A 21,476-nucleotide genomic window follows, 5' to 3' on the forward strand; every position below is an offset into this window, starting at 1 on the left:
CGTCCCCCGTAACGTCCCGTCCCGTTGGCCCGTCCCCCGTAACGTCCCGTCCCGTTGGCCCGTCCCCCGTAACGTCCCGTCCCGTTGGCCCGTCCCCCGTAACGTCCCGTCCCGTTGGCCCGTCCCCCGTAACGTCCCGTCCCGTTGGCCCGTCCCCCGTAACGTCCCGTCCCGTTGGCCCGTCCCCCGTAACGTCCCGTCCCGTTGGCCCGTCCCCCGTAACGTCCCGTCCCGTTGGCCCGTCCCCCGTAACGTCCCGTCCCGTTGGCCCGTCCCCCGTAACGTCCCGTCCCGTTGGCCCGTCCCCCGTAACGTCCCGTCCCGTTGGCCCGTCCCCCGTAACGTCCCGTCCCGTTGGCCCGTCCCCCGTAACGTCCCGTCCCGTTGGCCCGTCCCCCGTAACGTCCCGTCCCGTTGGCCCGTCCCCCGTAACGTCCCGTCCCGTTGGCCCGTCCCCCGTAACGTCCCGTCCCGTTGGCCCGTCCCCCGTAACGTCCCGTCCCGTTGGCCCGTCCCCCGTAACGTCCCGTCCCGTTGGCCCGTCCCCCGTAACGTCCCGTCCCGTTGGCCCGTCCCCCGTAACGTCCCGTCCCGTTGGCCCGTCCCCCGTAACGTCCCGTCCCGTTGGCCCGTCCCCCGTAACGTCCCGTCCCGTTGGCCCGTCCCCCGTAACGTCCCGTCCCGTTGGCCCGTCCCCCGTAACGTCCCGTCCCGTTGGCCCGTCCCCCGTAACGTCCCGTCCCGTTGGCCCGTCCCCCGTAACGTCCCGTCCCGTTGGCCCGTCCCCCGCAACGTCCCGTCCCGTTGGCCCGTCCCCCGCAACGTCCCGTCCCGTTGGCCCGTCCCCCGCAACGTCCCGTCCCGTTGGCCCGTCCCCCGCAACGTCCCGTCCCGTTGGCCCGTCCCCCGCAACGTCCCGTCCCGTTGGCCCGTCCCCCGCAACGTCCCGTTCCGTTGGCCCGTCCCCCGTAACGTCCCGTTCCGTTGGCCCGTCCCCCGTAACGTCCCGTTCCGTTGGCCCGTCCCCCGTAACGTCCCGTTCCGTTGGCCCGTCCCCCGTAACGTCCCGTTCCGTTGGCCCGTCCCCCGTAACGTCCCGTTCCGTTGGCCCGTCCCCCGTAACGTCCCGTTCCGTTGGCCCGTCCCCCGTAACGTCCCGTTCCGTTGGCCCGTCCCCCGTAACGTCCCGTTCCGTTGGCCCGTCCCCCGTAACGTCCCGTTCCGTTGGCCCGTCCCCCGTAACGTCCCGTTCCGTTGGCCCGTCCCCCGTAACGTCCCGTTCCGTTGGCCCGTCCCCCGTAACGTCCCGTTCCGTTGGCCCGTCCCCCGTAACGTCCCGTTCCGTTGGCCCGTCCCCCGTAACGTCCCGTTCCGTTGGCCCGTCCCCCGTAACGTCCCGTTCCGTTGGCCCGTCCCCCGTAACGTCCCGTTCCGTTGGCCCGTCCCCCGTAACGTCCCGTTCCGTTGGCCCGTCCCCCGTAACGTCCCGTTCCGTTGGCCCGTCCCCCGTAACGTCCCGTTCCGTTGGCCCGTCCCCCGTAACGTCCCGTTCCGTTGGCCCGTCCCCCGTAACGTCCCGTTCCGTTGGCCCGTCCCCCGTAACGTCCCGTTCCGTTGGCCCGTCCCCCGTAACGTCCCGTTCCGTTGGCCCGTCCCCCGTAACGTCCCGTTCCGTTGGCCCGTCCCCCGTAACGTCCCGTTCCGTTGGCCCGTCCCCCGTAACGTCCCGTTCCGTTGGCCCGTCCCCCGTAACGTCCCGTTCCGTTGGCCCGTCCCCCGTAACGTCCCGTTCCGTTGGCCCGTCCCCCGTAACGTCCCGTTCCGTTGGCCCGTCCCCGTAACGTCCCGTTCCGTTCGCCCGTCCCCCGTAACGTCCCGTTCCGTTCGCCCGTCCCCCGTAACGTCCCGTTCCTTTCGCCCGTTCCCCGTAATGTAACGTTCGCCCGTCCCTCGTAACGTCCCGTTCCATTCGCCCGTCCCCGGTAACGTCCCGTTCGCTCTTCCCCCGTAATGTTCCGTTCGCTCTTCCCCCGTAATGTTCCGTTCGCTCGCCCCCGTAACGTCCCGCTCCATCCTTGTGATATCCCGTTCCCTCCCTCCTCCCCCGTATGTCATGTGATCACCTCTGATGAGCAGCTCGGTGCCGGGCTCGGTGCTCGGGCCGCTCTTGGGGATGATGCTCCTCAGTATGGCCGCGCCGGTCCCGCGCTGCTCACAGTCCCTGATCCGGGCCAGCACCTCCTCGTCTCCCCCCGGGCAGCTCAGCTCCGCCAGCAGCCCCCGCACAGCGGCCGTCTCCTCCTCCCGGCCCTGCTGCACACAGGAGCCGCACAGTCTCTTATTCAGCACCTGCGGCTTCTCCACCCACACCGCCACCGCCGCCCAGAACCCCGCGGGCAGCACGGAGCCGGGGTCCCGCACACAGACCCTGCCCAGCTCCGGCATCTCACCGGTACCACGTGTGTGGCGCCTAGTAATGACGTCACAGCTGTCAAACTACAGCTACTATGCACCAGCTATGCTACGTAACACTACTTATGGCTTAAAAAAATGGCGTTTATCTATTAACAGCGACCAAATGTATCCGTAAGTTTATCCTCTAGGTTCAATCATGAATGTTTACATAAATCCACAGAGGCGCATGATGATGACGCAGGGGGATGTCAATAGCCGCCATATTGTTTACTGGCGTTGCTGGTCTACAAAAGGTAATCATAAAAAGCATCACAGCGGCCATCTTTGTTAAGGGCACACAGTCAAATTCGGCCTGTATGACCTATGCATTAGTTTCAGAAGCTTACATTACCGTTTCCACTGTGCCCCCGATTAATGTATAGTGTGTGTACTAAGAACTACAAGTCTCAGCACATTTAGAAAATCGCACACAGTCATTTTGCCCAAAAGAAATATGGCGGAAGAGACTTCCCCTTTCTACACAGGCGCAGAGCCTCCAGTTTCTGGCTGTCAATTGTGGACTCTGATCTGTACAATCTGGGAGGTCGTGGCTGGTACTAAGGTGAGATGTGGGGGGCTGAACATGGCTGCAGGGGGCATCACGATCCCACTGACTCTAATATCAGCAGCTGTGGTAGTACTACAAGTCACAGCATGTCACATGGGGAGATGTCAGCATGTCACAGGGTAGATCTCACCTCTGCAAAAAGAAAAATGGAGTGGATGTCCCCAGCAATAAGATTGCTCACTCCTAGAAGGGCATCTAAAAATGATTAGGGCGACTGCAGCACGTTTATGGTACGTTTCCTCCCTGTTTGCCGGGGGCTTCATGTCCATCTTATTCGGTGAGAAAGATAAACCCCCATTACTGGACAATAATGTAAAAAAGTAAAACAAGCCTTGTCGCCCATAGCAACCAATCACCGCTCAGCATTCTGTTTACTTACTGCTGTTTCAAAGTGAAAGCTGTGCTGTGATTGGTTGCTATGGGCGACAAGGCCTGCTTTACTTATTGGCCGTTTTAATACACGGGAGTCAATGCTGCAGAAAATAGCGCAGAGGGGGCGACGGTTGGTCTGAGAGATGATCAGAGGGGCTGTAGCCGGGTACAGGAGGAGCCGTATTATTTCCACAATCCTCTTTAGACGTCCGGGGGGCACAGCCGGGGGCGTATCGGTGCTCCGAGCCTCTTGGCTACACCCAGGACCCAGCTAATGATGCCATGTGCTGTATATTATTATTATTATTATTATTATTTATTATTATAGCGCCATTTATTCCATGGCGCTTTACAAGTGAAATATATATTCTTCCATGATTGTCACAGGCGGAGGTACAATAGGACAGGATGGAGAGGGACACGTTCGTACCTCTGTACTGCCAAGTCCCAAGTCCAGATATCTTATCAATATAATCAGGGTCACCAGGTAACGCGAGCAGTGATCTATTCCAGCGCTGCCGTTACATAGGATCCGAGCCGGAGACGTCTCCTCCTCCACAATCTGCGGGGTCCGGATTAGTGTCCTCTTATTAGTAAGTACAATGCCAAGGGTATCAATGAGAATAATGGAAGCCACTTATGGGGGGATCCAGGACTTAGTGAGCCCTTGCGGGTGTCATGACAAAGCTGCAACCATTGGTCATATGGATAGACAAAATATAGACATGCAAAGAGAACCCCCCCTCTTCCCATATTTCCCATATAGCAGAAGAGATAAGGCTCCATTCACACAGGTAATTCCTCTTATTGTTACATATTAGGAACAGAGAGCTACTAGAAGACTGGAAGAAAGGGGTTAATACGTGTCACTCATTTAGACGTGGTACGCGTGTTCAGACCAACAGATGTATGACGCACAACAAAAACACTCCATAACAACACCACAAACAAGGGGGACACCGGGAACACAATGACAACAGTGAACCCTGGGACTAGTGAGAGGGTAGATGGGACACCTCCAGGCCTTACCTGCCGCTGTACCCTGCACTCCTAGCCAGACCCTATATAGGTTTCTCACCTGTTGCTGAGCAGGAACCTGAAGCCCTGAAAATTCCCTTCCATAGTCCTGGCTAGTGAGTGGGAAGGTAATTTACTAGACCCACCGCTGCACTAATACAACAGGTGAGACAAATGGGGGAAAAGATACGACTGGATGAATCCACAGAAGCTCCTTCCATCAGGGCGGCCGGAATACAAATGGTTTTGTATAATCAGCAAAGATTGCTGGGAAACCTTGCTACTTAAGCATCTGCAGCTGAATGCACTGCGGGGAAGGTGCTAGCAGCAAAATTGATATTAACTGTTAGAGCACCAACAGAAACCAAACAACATTTAACTTTAAAGTCCAAGATGGAAATGAGGGATTCCAACACTGAACCCGTCACTAGTCTCCAAAAATAGAAAGAAGACAATGACAATAAGCGTCAGAGGTAATTCCTGGATATGATTTGTTGACACGTTTCAGAGTAAAAAAAGAAACTCCTTCTTCAGGACGATCACAATCATCTTTATGATTGTCCTGAAGAAGGATTTTTTTTTAGCCCGAAACGCGTCTGTAAATCTTGTCCATTAATTGCTTCTTATGGTCTCCTTGTCTACAGCAACACAGATTAACCCCTTCCTTCCAATCTTCTCGCATTCATTTACCATGGGTCTGGTGCGGAAGTATCATGTCTTTCCAGCTGTTGTGACTTTCACAACCTTTCCAGGTGAGCGCGTTTCCTTACACCACTTTATTGGGAAACATAACACCCTATTTTGTGATATTTGTCTCCCCTGTCGCTGTCTACTAAACAACAGAGAGATGAAATTCATGGGACGAATCCGTCATATGACAGGCACAAATGGTGCCTGATGAAAGCCCACTGACTTCAATGGTGGTCATCATTTTATTGGGGGGGGGGGGAAACCTCTTGATATAAAGAGGAGGGCCCCTGTATCCGTCCATCGGCGGGTTTTACATATACGCTGGTGTGGGCAGGAGACAACGGGCTCAGATGTGATTAACAGGTGACGGGAAAAGTTGTGGACGACAAGTAGAAAAATAGGAACTTATATTATTACTGATGACCGCACGGTGCGATGTCCCTCCGGCCACCGGAGACGTCTTGTAATGACACATCTATTTATTTATTTGTACCCGTTTTCTAAAATCACGGTGTATCGCTAGGAAAAGCCGTCACCCTATGGATAAAGAAGCCTGACTGGATCCTCAGTGACTCTGAAAAATGGGCGATTCAGCCCTAATGTAGGCCTGCGCTTCTCTCATGCTATTTCCCTGCACAGTGACCAGAAACAGGACTCAGGACTAGTGATGAGCGAGTACTAAAAAGCTCGGGTGCTCGAGGCTCGGGCCGAGCATCCCAAGATACTCGTGTACTCGGCCCGAGCACCGAGCCCAATGTTATCCTATGGGAGACCCGAGTATTTTTGTGAAATGACCACCGGCAGCATGTAGAAACCATAAAACTGTAAATTAAAAAAAAAAACGTGCGTGTGTGTGTAAGCGTGCATATATATATACACGCGGAGTGGAGTGCGGGAGGGGCCGTAGCCGAGCGGGGAAGTGTCGGGCTAAAGGCACGGTCATTCTGTGAGGGCCGGCCAATCACTGCAATTCCACAAGTAACAGGGCTGTGGCATTGCGGTCTGCCAGCCAATCCCTGCATGAGGGCTGGCTCTAAAAAGAGCGCCAACATGAAGACCACGAGTACAGCACGAGTATCGCGAAATTACTCGGTACCCGCCGAGTAGCCGGAGTACAGTGATACTCGTGCGAGTACCGAGTAGTGACAAGCATACTCGCTCAACACTACTCAGGACCTAATTGGGGCTCAGGGTCCGGACCCCCAGAGATCCTAAAGTCAAGGTGTTTATTGACAGAATTCAAGTAGTAATGAATGGAGAGAGCCGGCGCATGCGCAGCCACCTCGGTACTCAATGCTGGTCAGATGACAGCCGGAACAGGGGATTACGGGTAGATGAGGGTCCCTCCTTAGCGAGCTGACCCCAGAAAACATTTATGGCATATTTTGGGTTATGCTATGAATGCTTGATGGGGTCGGGTGAGATATGTCATATCCACACAGTCATGAGCAATCTTGTAGATTTTTTCCTGGGGCAGTTGAGAATATTTGGTCTTTTGTTTTTTGGGTGACATGAATGTGGGCAGCAAAGCAAATTTTTTCAGATGTATGTGTCAGTGATTAATTCCTGACTAGTAGTAGCCATCATTGTGGCTTCCAAAATAATATAGACCCGGCCGCCACAGCCGTAATAGTGTAACATTTCGATAATCCAGAATATCTGATTCCAGATTAAATGAATGCATGGTTAGCCGTCCTCTGGATGTCACCGGTAATAATACGTGGGCTCAGCTTTCTTTTCGTATTGCTCCATGGTGTGATATATTGTTTTATCCGTCAGATTCAATATGGCCGCTGCCAAGATGTCATTTGCCAAAGAGGCCACATCCCAGGACAATCTGCTGCCTGATTTACCCAGTGGACCACTTGCTGATTACCGCAGGAAGGCTTCCTTCAACTGGAAGGACATGATGATATTTCTGGATGATGAAGATATCGTCGCTTTTAAGGTATGAATACTATGTATACAGTACAAAGGCAGCGACCTCCGAGCTGTGAGGCATCAGCTGAGGAACCTAGGAAATCAATCTGAAATAAAAAGGAACCTGTCCCCACTTTTTCGGCCTATAAGCTGCGGCCACCACCACTGGGCTCTTATATACAGCATTCTAACATGCTGTATATAAGAGCCCAGGCTGCTGTGAGAACATAAAAAAAACACATTATAATACTTACCTAACGGTCGCGCGGTTGCCCACATGGGCATCTCCGTTGTCCGGTGCTGGCGCCGCCTCTTTTGGCCCTCTTTGTTCTTCTTCTCTAGCCGTGGTGCGTGACTGGTCCGACGTTATACACACTCGCCGGCATTCAGTTCCTGAGCAGGGCAGATCAAAGTATTGTAGTGCGCCTGTGCAGGATCGGCAAGTGTAAATGACGTAGATGCGTCATGCACCCAGGCTTCAGAAAGAGGACAAAGATGGCCGAAAGAGGAGGAGCCGGCACCGGACAATGGAGACGCCCATATGGCCAACTGCGCGACCGTTACGTAAGTATTATAGAGTGTTTTTTATGTTCTCACAGCGGCCTGGGCTCTTATATACAGCATGTTAGAATGAGCCCGGTGGTGGTGGCCGCAGCTTATACGCCAAAAAAGTGGTGACAGGTTCCCTTTAAAGAGAGCCAGCTACCAGGTTTTTGCTCTATAAACTAGAGGCAGTGCCGTAATGGCGCTAGGATGCTGAGTATAACGAAACCTTTAGTTGAGAAATCCGAGGCTTGATTGCAAAATAATCCTTGTTTGGACCTTAAGAAATTACATAATTTGTACACAGAGTTGAGCATCAGGGCCAGACTTTTTTAAATTACGCACCGCCGCCATCACTGCTGTTCGCAGCGCATGCGCAATACTAGTGTGGCATTGTCTTCAATAAATTGCCGCCAGAATCAGCGTATGCGCCTACTGCGATTGCCAGCTCCATTTTATTGAAAACACTTTGGAGACTTAAGGCCCTGTCACACACAGAGATAAATCTTTGGCAGATCTGTGGTTGCAGTGAAATCATGGACATATTGTTCCATTTGTACACAGCCACAAACCTGGCACTGATTGTCCACAATTTCACTGCAACCACAGATCTGCCGCAGATTTATCTCTGTGTGTGACAGGGCCATAATATGAGCGGTGGCACATGCGCAGATTGAATTTCTTTTTCGGCAGCGCATGCGCCGCCACTCATAGTCATCTTTACAGTGTACTCAGTAGACTGGCACTAGAGACCGCAATACATGTGTGCGCTGATTCCTGCTCTATTTTATTGAAGACACATAAACAGCCAACAGCGTTAGTGGCGGCACAGAATTTAAATAAACAGGCAGGAGGAGGAATGATAACAGAGGACCCGACCCACAAGGTCCCGCCCCGATGCTCCAGCCTATGCACAAATTACATCATTTCTGAAGGTCTGAACAAGGATTATTCTGCAATCAAGCCTTGGATTTCTCAACTAAAGGTATCATGTTAATCAGCATCCTAGCGCTATTATGGCACCGACTCTAGTTTATGCAGCAAAAACCTGGTAGTTGGTTCCCTTTAAGCTGATTCCTGGCCAGAAATGATATTTCAGATCCCCGGTGGAGCCTGTATGTATGCACCAGGATCACTAAAGACAAGCTGTCAGCAGTATCTTTGACCCCTAACTTGTGTTGGACAGACTCGCAGATAACCGGGATGGGTGGATCCCGGTTATCTGGTTTTTAAAATCCGGGCCGGATGCCGCACCCCATATAAGTCTATGGGGAGCAGAATTCGGCAATTAAAAATGGTAGTAGAAAGGATAGTAGCAAGCCCGCTGTACTTACCAAGGCTCCATCGCAGCTATAACTGCTTCCAAGCCACTCATTCACTTCCGGTGCTGCGCAATATCTTTCATGCATATGCACTGCTTTCCCTGCCCACCGGCGTCTGTGATTGGTTGCAGTCAGACGCACCCCCACCCTGAGTCTCAGCATGTCTGACGCTTCCAATCACAGTCGCTACTTGCGTCTATTGTGGCATAAAAATAAATAAAAAAGTTGGCGTAGGGTCCCCATATTATGCTACTCAGCACAGATAAAATCTACAGCTACTGACTACAGCCCCCAGCCGTGCCCTTATCTTGATTGTGTATCAAAATGTGGAACCGCATGTGGCTTTTTTCTTTTTTTAATTATTTAAATAAATAATTGTAAAAAACCAGTGTGCGGTCCCCCCAATTTTGATACCCAGCCAAGATAAAGTTTGACAGTTGGGGCCTGGTATTCTCAGGCCGGGGAGACCCATGTTTATTGAGCCGCCCCCAGCCTAAAAATAGCAGCCTGAAGCCGCCTAGAATTGTCGCATCCATTAGATGAATGTAAAGATTTCAACCACTTTTCTAAGGGGTTATTCCCATCTTACAAAGTGAGTAGTGTAAAGGCCACTTTACACACAGAGATAAATCTTTGGCAGATCTGTGGTTGCAGTGAAATCATGGACATATTGTTCTATTTGTACACAGCCACAAACCTGGCACTGATTGTCCACAATTTCACTGCAACCACAGATCTGCCACAGATTTATCTCAGTGTGTAAAGTGGCCTTAAGAGTGTACCTTACTATGACTTTATGGTCTCACCTGTGAGACCCGCACATCCCTGAGAACAGAGAAGTTGCTGCTCTGTTTTTGCGCTGCGCCCCCTTCCTGCACAGAATGCCGCCCCCGCTCCCAGGTGGTGTGGTCTTTTCTAGTTATCGGGTCTTCATTGCTGTTTCCCCCTTTCTGACAGCCTCTTCATTATTGTTTTTTTTATTAATCTGCTTCAGAATAAGATCTTCTCCACACTAGAGAACGATCCACTGTTTTACCGACAACCCGGGGAGGACCTGCCCCTGGAGAAGTACAGAGAGCTGACGTTTCTCCGCTGCAAGAAGATATTTGAATACAACTTCCTGACTTTCGACGCCACCATGGAAAAGCCTCAGAAGCTACTTGTCCTTATTAACTGCTTGGGCATGTATGACTGGTCCCTGGCTGCTAAATTTTTCTTGAACACGCAGGTGAGTCCAAAGGCTTCTTCCCTAGCTGACAATCTCTAAGGAGAGTCCGGTTATGGAATATGTAAAGCCAAAGAACATTGACACTTTTCACTCCCTCCTCAGTCCTAAAGTGCAGGCCCCCATCACCAACCTCAGCGCTGACGATCCACCCACGTATTCCAAAAAAGAAAATCACCAAATCCGACAGGAACTTGTCTCCCAATCCCCCAATATCATGGATCCCTTTCCCTCCCGCACTCCATCTAGCTCACTTGTCATTTTGAACTTGTAAGGCTACTTTCACACTTGCGTTGGACGGCTTCCGTTGCTATCCGCAGCCTTGAGGAATTACGGTAACCGTTGCAGGAAACCGTTATATTCCTGATAGACTTCTATTTGCTACGGATAGCAACGGATGGTCTTGCATTGCATTCGCCACGCGGCGCATCAGTTGTTTTGACGCTGACCGTCAGTGACCATCGGGCGGATGGAACGCTGCATGTAGCGTTTTTCTACACTTGGCGGAGCGTCAAAAAAACGCAACCTGCAGGATTCCGTCGGCGTCCGTTGTTTTTATAATGGACGCCTATGGTGACGGATTCCGTTAGAATCCGTCATCTTGACGGATTCCGTTAACGCATCCGTCTTTACACAACTGCGCATGCTCAGATGTGTAAAGTCAAGGAAAAAAACCTATAACGGATTGCGTTATTTTGTACGATCCGTAGCATCCGTTGTGCCACTATATGCAACGCATCCGTTGCATGCGTCACACAACGCAATGCTACGAATCCCGTCCAACGCAAGTGTGAAACTAGCCTTACAGAAGAAACATTTACCAGGTTCCTCGCATTTTCTCACCCTACTACCTGTACTAGTGACCCTACACCTTCTTATGCAGCACTCGGCTGTCACCATTCACCTAACTAAAATTATTGAAATATTTAACCTCTCTCTCTCTATCGTCTGTTATCTTTCCCTCCTCCTTCAAACACGCCAGCATAAACCATAAAACATCCCTCAACCAAAACTGTGCTGCAAACTTCAGACCAGTCTCTAATCTCCCCTTAATCTCTAAATGTCTGCAATGTTTGGTCCACTCCTGTCTAATCCACTAACTCTCAGATAATGTTCTTCTTGACCCTTTGCAATCTGTTTCCGTTCTTTCCACTGTATGGAAACTTTTCTTACTAAAGTCTCTAAGGATCTACTAACAGCTGAATCTAATGGTCACTATTCCCTGCAGATCCTCCTGGATCTCTCTGCTGAATTCGATACTGTGGATCACCAGCTCCTCCTTGCTATGCTCCACTCTATCGGGCTCAAGGACACCGCTCTCTCTTGATTCTCCTCCTACTCTCTGACCGCTCCTTCACTGTAACATTTGCCAGCTCCTCTTCCCCTTACGGTTGGGGTTCCTCAGGGTTCAGTCCTAGGTCCTCTCCTCTTCTCTCTATATACCGCCCCTATTGGACAAACCATCAGTAGATTCGGTTTCTATGCTGATGACACCTCATCTCTTGAAATTACCCCTGCATTATTACAAAATACCACTGATTGTCTGTCAGCTGTCTTCAAAAATTATATTCTTCCTCTAAACCTGTATCTGTCACAAAAATTGAATTTGTGTTTCCTCCCTTTACTAACCTTCCTAAACCCAATATTTCCATGTGTGGTTGTTCCATTACTCCCCAGCAGCACGCCCGCTGTTTTGGGGTCATATTTGACTTCGATCTGTCTGTCACTCCCTACATCCGATCACCCCCTCTCTCATGTATCTCCTCAATAACATCTTTAGAATTTGACCTTTTTTTTACCCTTTTACTCTGTATAATTTCTTACTATTGTTTTTATCCATTCTCGTCTGGACTATTATAACTCTCTACTAATCGGTTTCTGTCTTACTAAACTCTCTCCTCTCTAATCTATCATAAATGCAGTAGCCTGGACCATATTTCTGTCCAACATCTACAACGATGCCTCCAGTCTGTGCCAGCCATTACACTGGTTGCCCATATGCTACCGAGTCTAGTATAAACTTATCACTCTCACCCACAAAACTCTAAACAGTTCTCCACCACCCTACATCTCCTCCCTCATCTCTGTCTATCACCCTACCCGTGCCCTCCATTCCACTAACAACCTAAGACTAACATCCTCAATAATCCAAATCTTCCACTCCCATTTCCAGGACTTCTCTTGCGCTTCACCAGTTCTTTAGAATGCACTACCCATGGCAATCCACTGAATTTCCAGTATCCACAGATGAAAGTGTAACCTAAAAAAAAAAAAATGTTTAGACTGGCCTATCGCCCCATCTCACTTATCTAACTATTTCCTGTTCTCTGTAACTTTTCCTTAGGCTCTTGTCCCTTTTGTCTTCTGTTTCCACACTCTCCTTGCACTCAGTAGCACATGAATCTATATGGAATAGTGGCAGAGGTCTGGTAGTAGGTATGATAGGTGGTTATTTTGTATATTAGAACCATTTTATTTGATTAAATGCAATAAATAACCCCTTTAATTGCACATAGTTAGGGCTTCTGTACGTGTAGTGCACCGGGATGACTATTAGCCACTACTCTTAGATCACCCGGGCTGTTCAGACGATATAAAGCCAAACATGGTGCACTTCATGTAACCTTGGTGCAGAGCTTTACCAGGGTTGTCCGGGTCACACATATTATGATCTATCCGTAGGATAAGACTGGTGAGCTTCTGATGCCCGTCACACCCAACAATGGGCTGTTATCATTTTCGGTGACAGCTGTGTTTAAATGGTGAACAGAGCCCAAACATTGACTGGGTGCTCCTAGGTACTACAGGGTGCTTTACACGCTGCCACATCGCTAGCGATCTCGTTAGCGATGTGACACGACAGATCGCAGATGCGATCTGCCGAGATCGCACATGTGACCGGTGCTATAAAACCGACCTATGTGCGATCTCGACAGATCGCATCTGCAATCTGGCGTGTCACATCGCTAACGAGATCGCTAGCCATGTCGCAGTGTGTAAAGCACCCTTACAACTCAGATCCTATTCACTTCAATGGGGGCTGAGATGCAGTACCTGGGAACGGCCACTGTACAGTATACGGCGCTGTGGTGTTCCAGCTCCATTTACATCCGACCATGACAACTGATCATCAGGGTAGTCAGGTGTATGGACCCCCCACATATAATATTGATGACCTTTACTGTGGATGGGTCATCAGGAATACCGTCCTGGACTGACACTATAATACGAGTCCAAGATCTAAAGCTCTTACCTAATGTTCTCTCCAGTTATTGCCCCGAAATTAGCCTGAAAAGTAGAAGCTATTTGGGTTTGGGAATGTGAAGGAATTTAGAATCCAATCCAGACTCTAATGGATGTAGAAGGGTCTTTTTTTTAAATAAAATGGTCCTTGATGCCGTATTCCTTAAAGTGCACGATGCCTGTGTATATGGACCATGCCTGGATCAGAGCCGTAATGTTCCATTAGACCTGTTAGGTGTATATATAACTATATGGCTCCACTCGTATCACCGCACTAATGTTTTTTCCATCTCCCAGGTCTTCGCCGGCGCTGTTGGAAATGCGGGATCCGAGAGGCACGAGACGTTTCTGAATCAGACGCGGAGCATGGAGGTCGGTCCATGATAAATGTTCTGTACTGCTCCACATCATAGTAAATCACAATCATGTCCGCTCCCATCAGTAATAGATCTCGTAGTCTGATGTCCCCGTCCACTGGTGGAAACAGACGAAAGAGGGCCACTGTGCAAGAACAGTGATTGGGCCCTTCGCAGTTCAATAACTCATCATAATGCCTAATTATACCTAGTTTAGAGGTGGTTATGAGACCCCTTATCCTTTGGGACCCAATAATATGTCCACCCTTGTCCTCATCACTCATTAGGGCCAGGGAGGAATTGTGGACGCAGGCTGCAGATCTCCTCCTGTGTGGGGCTGAATGTGTCACTATTATTATCCATGTAATCCACTTACTGCCTGGGGGCTCCACCGGTTGCAAAAGATCACTAAGATTTCCAGGATCAGAACAACCTGTGATCCCCGTAAAGTGGATCTGCCACCAAATTTCACAATGCAGACTGCATATGTTTTCAAAAAGGTCTTAGACCTGGTGAGACTGGTACACTTACTTTGAAAATTCATGACAGAATGGCCTCATCTGCGAGAAGTGTGCATGTTGTCGCTGTGTCTGCGTTTGTTTTTCTTTGTTTTTTTTTTTCTTTTAGTTTTGTTTGTTCGCGGCTTGTTGCCTTGGAGACTGACCACCACTGCTAGACAGCAGAACATGCTCAGTGCCTTTAAGTACAGATAGCAATACAAATTTCAAGAAAAGTGCTCCAAAAAAAATAAATAAGTAAAAAAAAAAGGCAGGCAGGTCTTTGATCCATCACCAACGGGCCCTGACTGATGCCTGATTGACTGATATTCTGGATTATCAGCTGTAGAAATAGGTATAAAACGGACTTGACAGGGGAAAAAACCTGCAGGAAGACAGAGAAATCTGATTTTTCTTTGTCGCTCCATTGGGAGACCCAGACAATTGGGTGTATAGGCTATGCCTCCGGAGGCCGCACAAAGTATTACACTAAAAGTGTAAAGCCCCTCCCCTTCTGCCTATACACCCCCCGTGGTTCCACGGGCTCCTCAGTTTTTATGCTTTGTGCGAAGGAGGCAGACATGCACGCACAGCTCCACAGATTGGTCAGCAGCAGCTGCTGACTATGTCGGATGGAAGAAAAGAGGGCCCTTAACAGGGCCCCCAGCATGCTCCCTTCTCACCCCACTCTTGTCGGCGGTGTTGTTAAGGTTGAGGTATCCATTGCGGGTACGGAGGCTGGAGCCCACATGCTGTTTTCCTTCCCCATCCCCCTTAGGGCTCTGGGTGAAGTGGGATCCTATCGGTCTCCAGGCACTGATAGGAGCCGGGTATCGTTCAGGGACATGGCCCTGCTACTTGGAGGTACTCTGTGTCCCCGTGGGGACCGCGCACAGCAACACTCCAGCATTGCTGGGTGTGCTAGTGCACCGGGGACCGCGGCGCTGACCGGGTTAAATGTGCCATTACACACTGCAGCGTCGCTGAGTGTGTTTGTGTATGGGGACTACCGCGCTGACCGCCGCTGCCATGGTTAACACTGCGGCGCGGCTGGGACTTGTAGTGCGCCGGGGACTTCCGCGCCGGCCGCGCTTATACGGCGGCCGCGCTTATTACTCGAGTCCCCGGCTTTTGCGGCCTAGTCTTTTTTCCTCCCACCCCCAGCCCTGACAGGCAGGGGAAGGGCGGGACGCTGTACAGGACGAGCAACAATGAGGGCTGGAGCATGCTTTGCATACTCCACCCCCCTCACTGTGCACAGTGGGGCACCAGTTCCCGCACTTTCTGGGTCACGCCCACGGCTCCCTCCTCTCCTCAGGACGCCGGCAGCCATTCCTGTCAGCTCCTCGGACGCTGCAGAGGGGGACAAATTCTGGGAGACCCAGGCAGGGATTCTGGTGGCCTCACAACCGCTTTAAGCGGGTAGTAAGCAGCACCTGTGGTGCTAGCCCCATTGTGCAGAAGTGTAATTATAAATTATATGTTTATGGTATATACTTTACACTGTATGGTGCACAGTTGATTTCTGGCTATATACCCTATTGTGTTGCTCAGGGAAGACAATAGCATGGCGCCCACAAAAGGCAGGGGTGCCAAAACACAGGCTTACTATGCTGCCTGCGCCGCATGTACGACCCCGCTACCGGCAGGATCCACTGACCCTCATTGTGTACACTGCTCGGCCCCTGCGGCACTTACTCAGCCGGAGCCTCTGCTAAGGGGGGCCCAGGGGGAACCACCTGCTGACACTGTCCAGGTGACGGGGACGGAGTTTGCAGTCTTTACGGATAAACTCTCTGAGACTATGGCTAAGATACTAGAAGCCTTGCAGTCCAGACCGGTATCTCAGCACAGGGACTCTGTTGAATCATTGTTCCCTGGCCCCCCTCAGTTGGACCAACAATGTCCCCCCGGGGTGTCTCATAGATCCCAGGCTGAGGGCTCTGACACAGACCCCAGCCCCAGACCGACTAAGCGAGCTCGCTGGGAAATTCCCTCGACATCATCATATTGTTCAGGGTCTCAGCGGGGGGAATCTCTGGTTGATGACGCAGAGACAGCTGATCAGGATTCTGATCCTGAGGCCGCTCTCAATCTTGATACTCCGGACGGGGACCCCATAGTGAACGATCTTATTGCGTCCATCAATCAAATGTTGGATAATTCTCCCTCAGCTCCTCCGGTGGAGGAGTCAGCTTCTCAGCAGGAGAAATTCCGTTTCAGGTTTCCCAAGCGTACACCGAGTATGTTTCTGGACCACTCTGATTTCAGAGAGGCAGTCCAGAATCACCATGATTGTCCAGATAAGCGTTTTTCTAAGCGCCTTAAGGATACACGTTATCCCTTTCCTCCTGACGTGGTCAAGGGCTGGACTCAGTGTCCCAAGGTGGATCCTCCAATCTCCAGACTGGCAGCTAGATCCATACTTGCAGTGGAAGATGGGGCTTCACTCAAAGATGCCACTGACAGGCAGATGGAGCTCTGGTTGAAATCCATCTATGAAGCTATCGGCGCTTCTTTTGCCCCAGCATTCGCAGCCGTATGGGCGCTGCAAGCTATCTCAGCAGGTCAAGCGCAAATTGACGCAGCCACACGCACGTCCGCGCCGAAGGTGGCGTCCATAACCTCTCAGACGTCGGCATTTGCGTCTTACGCTATTAATGCTGTCCTGGACTCTGCGAGCCGTACGGCGGTTGCATCCGCCAATTCGGTGGTACTCCGCAGGGCCTTGTGGCTACGGGAATGGAAGGCAGATTCTGCTTCCAAAAAGCGCTTAACCAGTTTGCCAATTTCTGGCGACCGATTGTTTGGCGAGCGTTTGGATGAAATCATCAAACAATCCAAGGGAAAGGATACATCCTTACCCCAGCCCAAACCGAACATACCCCAACAGAGGAGGGGGCAGTCGAGGTTTCGGTCCTTTCGGGGCGCGGGCAGGTCCCAATTCTCCTCGTCCAAAAGGCCTCAGAAAGATCAAAGGAACTCTGATTCATGGCGGTCTAAGTCACGTCCTAAAAAGACCACCGGAGGTGCCGCTACCAAAGCGGCTTCCTCATGACTTTCGGCCTCCTCAATCCGCATCCTCGGTCGGTGGCAGGCTCTCCGCTTTTGCGACACCTGGCTGCCACGGGTAAAAGACCGTTGGGTGAGAGACATTCTGTCTCACGGTTACAAGATAGAGTTCACCTCTCGTCCCTCGACTCGATTCTTCAGGTCATCCCCGCCTCCCGAGCGAGCCGAGGCTCTTATGCAGGCACTGGGCACTCTGAAGGCAGAAGGAGTGGTGGTCCCTGTGCCTCTTCAGCAACAGGGTCACGGTTTTTACTCCAACCTGTTTGTGGTCCCAAAGAAGGACGGGTCTTTCCGTCCTGTCCTGGACCTGAAACTGCTCAACAAACACGTAAAGACCAGGCGGTTCCGGATGGAATCCCTCCGCTCCGTCATCGCCTCAATGTCCCAAGGAGATTTCCTTGCATCGATCGATATCAAAGATGCTTATCTCCACGTACCGATTGCTCCAGAGCACCAGCGCTTCTTGCGCTTCGCCATAGGAGACGAACACCTGCAGTTCGTGGCACTGCCGTTCGGCCTGGCAACAGCCCCACGGGTTTTCACCAAGGTTATGGCTACAGTAGTCGCGGTCCTCCACTCTCAGGGTCACTCGGTGATCCCTTACTTGGACGATCTGCTGATCAAGGCACCCTCTCAAGAGGCATGCCAACACAGCCTCGACGCTACTCTGGAGACTCTCTAGAGTTTCGGGTGGATCATCAATTTTCCAAAGTCAAATCTGACACCGGCCCAATCGCTGACATATCTTGGCATGGAGTTTCATGCCCTCTCAGCGATAGTGAAGCTTCCGCTGGTCAAGCAGCGTTCACTACAGAAAGGGGTGCAATCTCTCCTTCAAGGTCAGGCACACCCCTTGAGGCGCCTCATGCACTTCCTGGGGAAGATGGTGGCAGCAATGGAGGCAGTCCCTTTCGCGCAGTTTCACCTGCGTCCTCTTCAATGGGACATCCTACGCAAATGGGACAGGAAGCCGACGTCCCTCGACAGGACCGTCTCCCTCTCTCAGGCGACCAAAGCTTCCCTTCGGTGGTGGCTTCTTCCCACTTCATTATCGAAGGGGAAATCCTTCCTACCCCCATCCTGGGCGGTGGTCACGACGGACGCGAGTCTGTCAGGGTGGGGAGCGGTTTTTCTCCACCACAGGGCTCAGGGTACGTGGACCCAGCAAGAGTCCTCACTTCAGATCAATGTTCTGGAAATACGGGCAGTGTATCTTGCCCTGAAAGCGTTCCAGCAGTGGCTGGAAGGCAAGCAGATCCGAATTCAGTCGGACAATTCCACAGCGGTGGCATACATCAACCACCAAGGCGGCACACGCAGTCGGCAAGCCTTCCAGGAAGTCCGGCGGATTTTGATGTGGGTGGAAGCCACGGCCTCCACCATCTCTGCAGTTCACATCCCAGGCGTGGAAAACTGGGAAGCAGATTATCTCAGTCGCCAGGGCATGGACGCAGGGGAATGGTCCCTTCACCCGGACGTGTTTCAGGAGATCTGTTGCCGCTGGGGGGTGCCGGACGTCGACCTCATGGCGTCCCGGCACAACAACAAGGTACCGACGTTCATGGCACGGTCTCAAGATCCCAGAGCTATGGCGGCAGACGCCTTAGTTCAGGATTGGTCGCAGTTTCAGCTCCCTTATGTGTTTCCTCCGCTGGCACTGTTGCCCAGAGTGTTACGTAAGATCAGGGCCGACTGCCGCCGCGTCATCCTCGTCGCTCCAGACTGGCTGAGGAGGTCGTGGTACCCGGATCTGTGGCATCTCACGGTCGGCCAACCGTGGGCACTACCAGACCGACCAGACTTGCTGTCTCAAGGGCCGTTTTTCCATCTGAATTCTGCGGCCCTCAACCTGACTGTGTGGCCATTGAGTCCTGGATCCTAGCGTCTTCAGGATTATCTCAAGAGGTCATTGCCACTATGAGACAGGCTAGGAAACCAACGTCCGCCAAGATCTACCACAGGACGTGGAAAATTTTCCTGTCGTGGTGCTCTGCTCAGGGTTTTTCTCCCTGGCCTTTTGCCTTGCCCACTTTTCTGTCCTTCCTTCATTCTGGACTGGAAAAGGGTTTGTCGCTCGGCTCCCTTAAGGGACAAGTCTCTGCGCTCTCTGTGTTTTTTCAGAAGCGCCTAGCCAGACTTCCACAGGTACGCACGTTCCTGCAGGGAGTTTGTCACATCGTTCCTCCTTACAAGCGGCCGTTAGAACCCTGGGATCTGAACAGGGTGCTGATGGTTCTTCAGAAACCACCATTCGAGCCAATGAGGGATATTTCTCTCTCACGCCTTTCGCAGAAAGTGGTTTTCCTAGTAGCAGTCACTTCTCTTCGGAGAGTGTCTGAGCTAGCAGCGTTGTCGTGCAAAGCCCCTTTCCTGGTGTTTCACCAGGACAAGGTGGTTCTGCGTCCGGTTCCGGAATTTCTCCCAAAGGTGGTATCCCCCTTTCATCTCAATCAGGATATCTCCTTACCCTCTTTTTGTCCTCATCCAGTTCACCAATGTGAAAAGGATTTGCACTTGTTAGATCTGGTGAGAGCACTCAGACTCTACATTTCTCGTACGGCGCCCCTGCGCCGCTCGGATGCACTCTTTGTCCTTGTCGCTGGCCAGCGTAAAGGGTCACAGGCTTCCAAATCAACCCTGGCTCGGTGGATCAAGGAGCCAATTCTCGAAGCTTACCGTTCTGCTGGGCTTCCGGTTCCCTCAGGGCTGAAGGCCCATTCTACCAGAGCCGTGGGCGCGTCCTGGGCCTTGAGGCACCAGGCTACGGCTCAGCAGGTGTGTCAGGCGGCTACCTGGTCGAGCCTGCACACTTTCACGAAACACTATCAGGTGCATACCTATGCTTCGGCGGATGCCAGCCTAGGTAGACGAGTCCTTCAGGCGGCGGTTGCCCACCTGTAGGAAGGGGCCGTTTTACGGCTCTATTACGAGGTATTATTTTACCCACCCAGGGACTGCTTTTGGACGTCCCAATTGTCTGGGTCTCCCAATGGAGCGACAAAGAAGAAGGGAATTTTGTTTACTTACCGTAAATTCCTTTTCTTCTAGCTCCAATTGGGAGACCCAGCACCCGCCCCTGTTTTTTTGTGTACACATGTTGTTCATGTTGAATGGTTTCAGTTCTCCGATATTCCTTCGGATTGAATTTACTTTAAACCAGTTTATAATTTTTTCCTCCTTCTTGCTTTTGCACCAAAACTGAGGAGCCCGTGGGAGCACGGGGGGTGTATAGGCAGAAGGGGAGGGGCTTTACACTTTTAGTGTAATACTTTGTGCGGCCTCCGGAGGCATAGCCTATACACCCAATTGTCTGGGTCTCCCAATTGGAGCTAGAAGAAAAGGAATTTACGGTAAGTAAACAAAATTCCCTTCTTTTCGGATCTACTTGTTCTGTTTTTTCGGGGTTTGTTAATAATGTTGTCCCAAGAGTTAATGAAATGGAGCTACCAGCAGAATATATTGCAGCCACATATGGCACACGCCTGCTGATTGACTGCAGCGTTCACAGGGATGCACGGCCTACAATCACTAGGAAAAGAGAATCCTTCGCCACTCGTTTGGCTAAAGGGGGTGTTAAACGCAGCGATATCGCTTACGATATCACTAGCGTGCGTACCCGCCCCCGTCAGTTGTGCGTCACGGGCAAATCGCTGTCCATGGCGCACAATATCGTTCGGAGCCGTCACACATACTTACCTGCCTAGCGACGTCGCTGTTGCCGGAGAACCGCCTCCTTTCTAAGGGGGTGGTTCATGCGGCGTCACAGCAGCATCACTAAGCGGCCGCCCAATAGAAGCGGAGGGGCGGAGATGAGCAGCCGTAACATCCCACCCACCTCCTTCCGACGGCCGCAGGTAAGCTGTAGTTTGTCGTTCCCGAGGTGTCACACATAGCGATGTCTGCTGCCTCGGAAACGACAAACAACCTGCGTCCTTAACAATCAATGAATTTATGAAAATGAACGACGTGTCAACGATGGACGATTTGGTGAGTATTTTCCATCATTAACAGTCGTTCATGCGTGTCACACGCAACAATGTCGCTAACGATGCCGGATGTGCGTCACGGAATCTGTGACCCCGGCGATATATCGTTAGATCTGTCGTTGCGTGTAACGGGGCCTTAAGGAGTAAGTATTGGTGTAAAACCTTTACAACACTTCCCAGATCCCAGCTGGTCTCTGCTACCTGCACCTTC

General features: G+C 51.5%; 2 protein-coding genes across 4 annotated transcripts in view; one reads left to right on the top strand and one right to left on the bottom strand.

Moving 5' to 3' along the window:
- Nucleotides 1-2,460, bottom strand: part of TRMT44 (tRNA methyltransferase 44 homolog) — a 73,272-nt gene extending 70,812 nt beyond the window's left edge. The window contains exon 1 of the mRNA XM_075346847.1: nt 2,124-2,460. Coding sequence (XP_075202962.1) covers nt 2,124-2,445 — 322 coding nt within the window. The 5' untranslated portion in view covers nt 2,446-2,460. The remainder of the gene's footprint in view (nt 1-2,123) is intronic.
- Nucleotides 2,461-2,934: 474 nt separating this feature from the next.
- Nucleotides 2,935-21,476, top strand: part of ACOX3 (acyl-CoA oxidase 3, pristanoyl) — a 197,277-nt gene continuing 178,735 nt past the window's right edge. For 2 of the 3 annotated variants that reach the window (XM_075346850.1, XM_075346848.1), the window contains exons 1-4: nt 2,935-3,016; nt 6,881-7,049; nt 9,881-10,114; nt 13,652-13,726. In XM_075346850.1, the coding sequence (XP_075202965.1) occupies nt 6,888-7,049; nt 9,881-10,114; nt 13,652-13,726 (471 nt within the window). In that variant the 5' untranslated portion in view covers nt 2,935-3,016; nt 6,881-6,887. Of the gene's footprint in view, nt 3,017-6,281; nt 6,324-6,880; nt 7,050-9,880; nt 10,115-13,651; nt 13,727-21,476 lie in introns of those variants that run through there. The other variant, XM_075346849.1, reaches the window with a different exon arrangement.

Source organism: Anomaloglossus baeobatrachus, chromosome 1, assembly GCF_048569485.1.
Source record: "Anomaloglossus baeobatrachus isolate aAnoBae1 chromosome 1, aAnoBae1.hap1, whole genome shotgun sequence".
Classification (NCBI taxonomy): Eukaryota; Metazoa; Chordata; class Amphibia; order Anura; family Aromobatidae; genus Anomaloglossus; species Anomaloglossus baeobatrachus.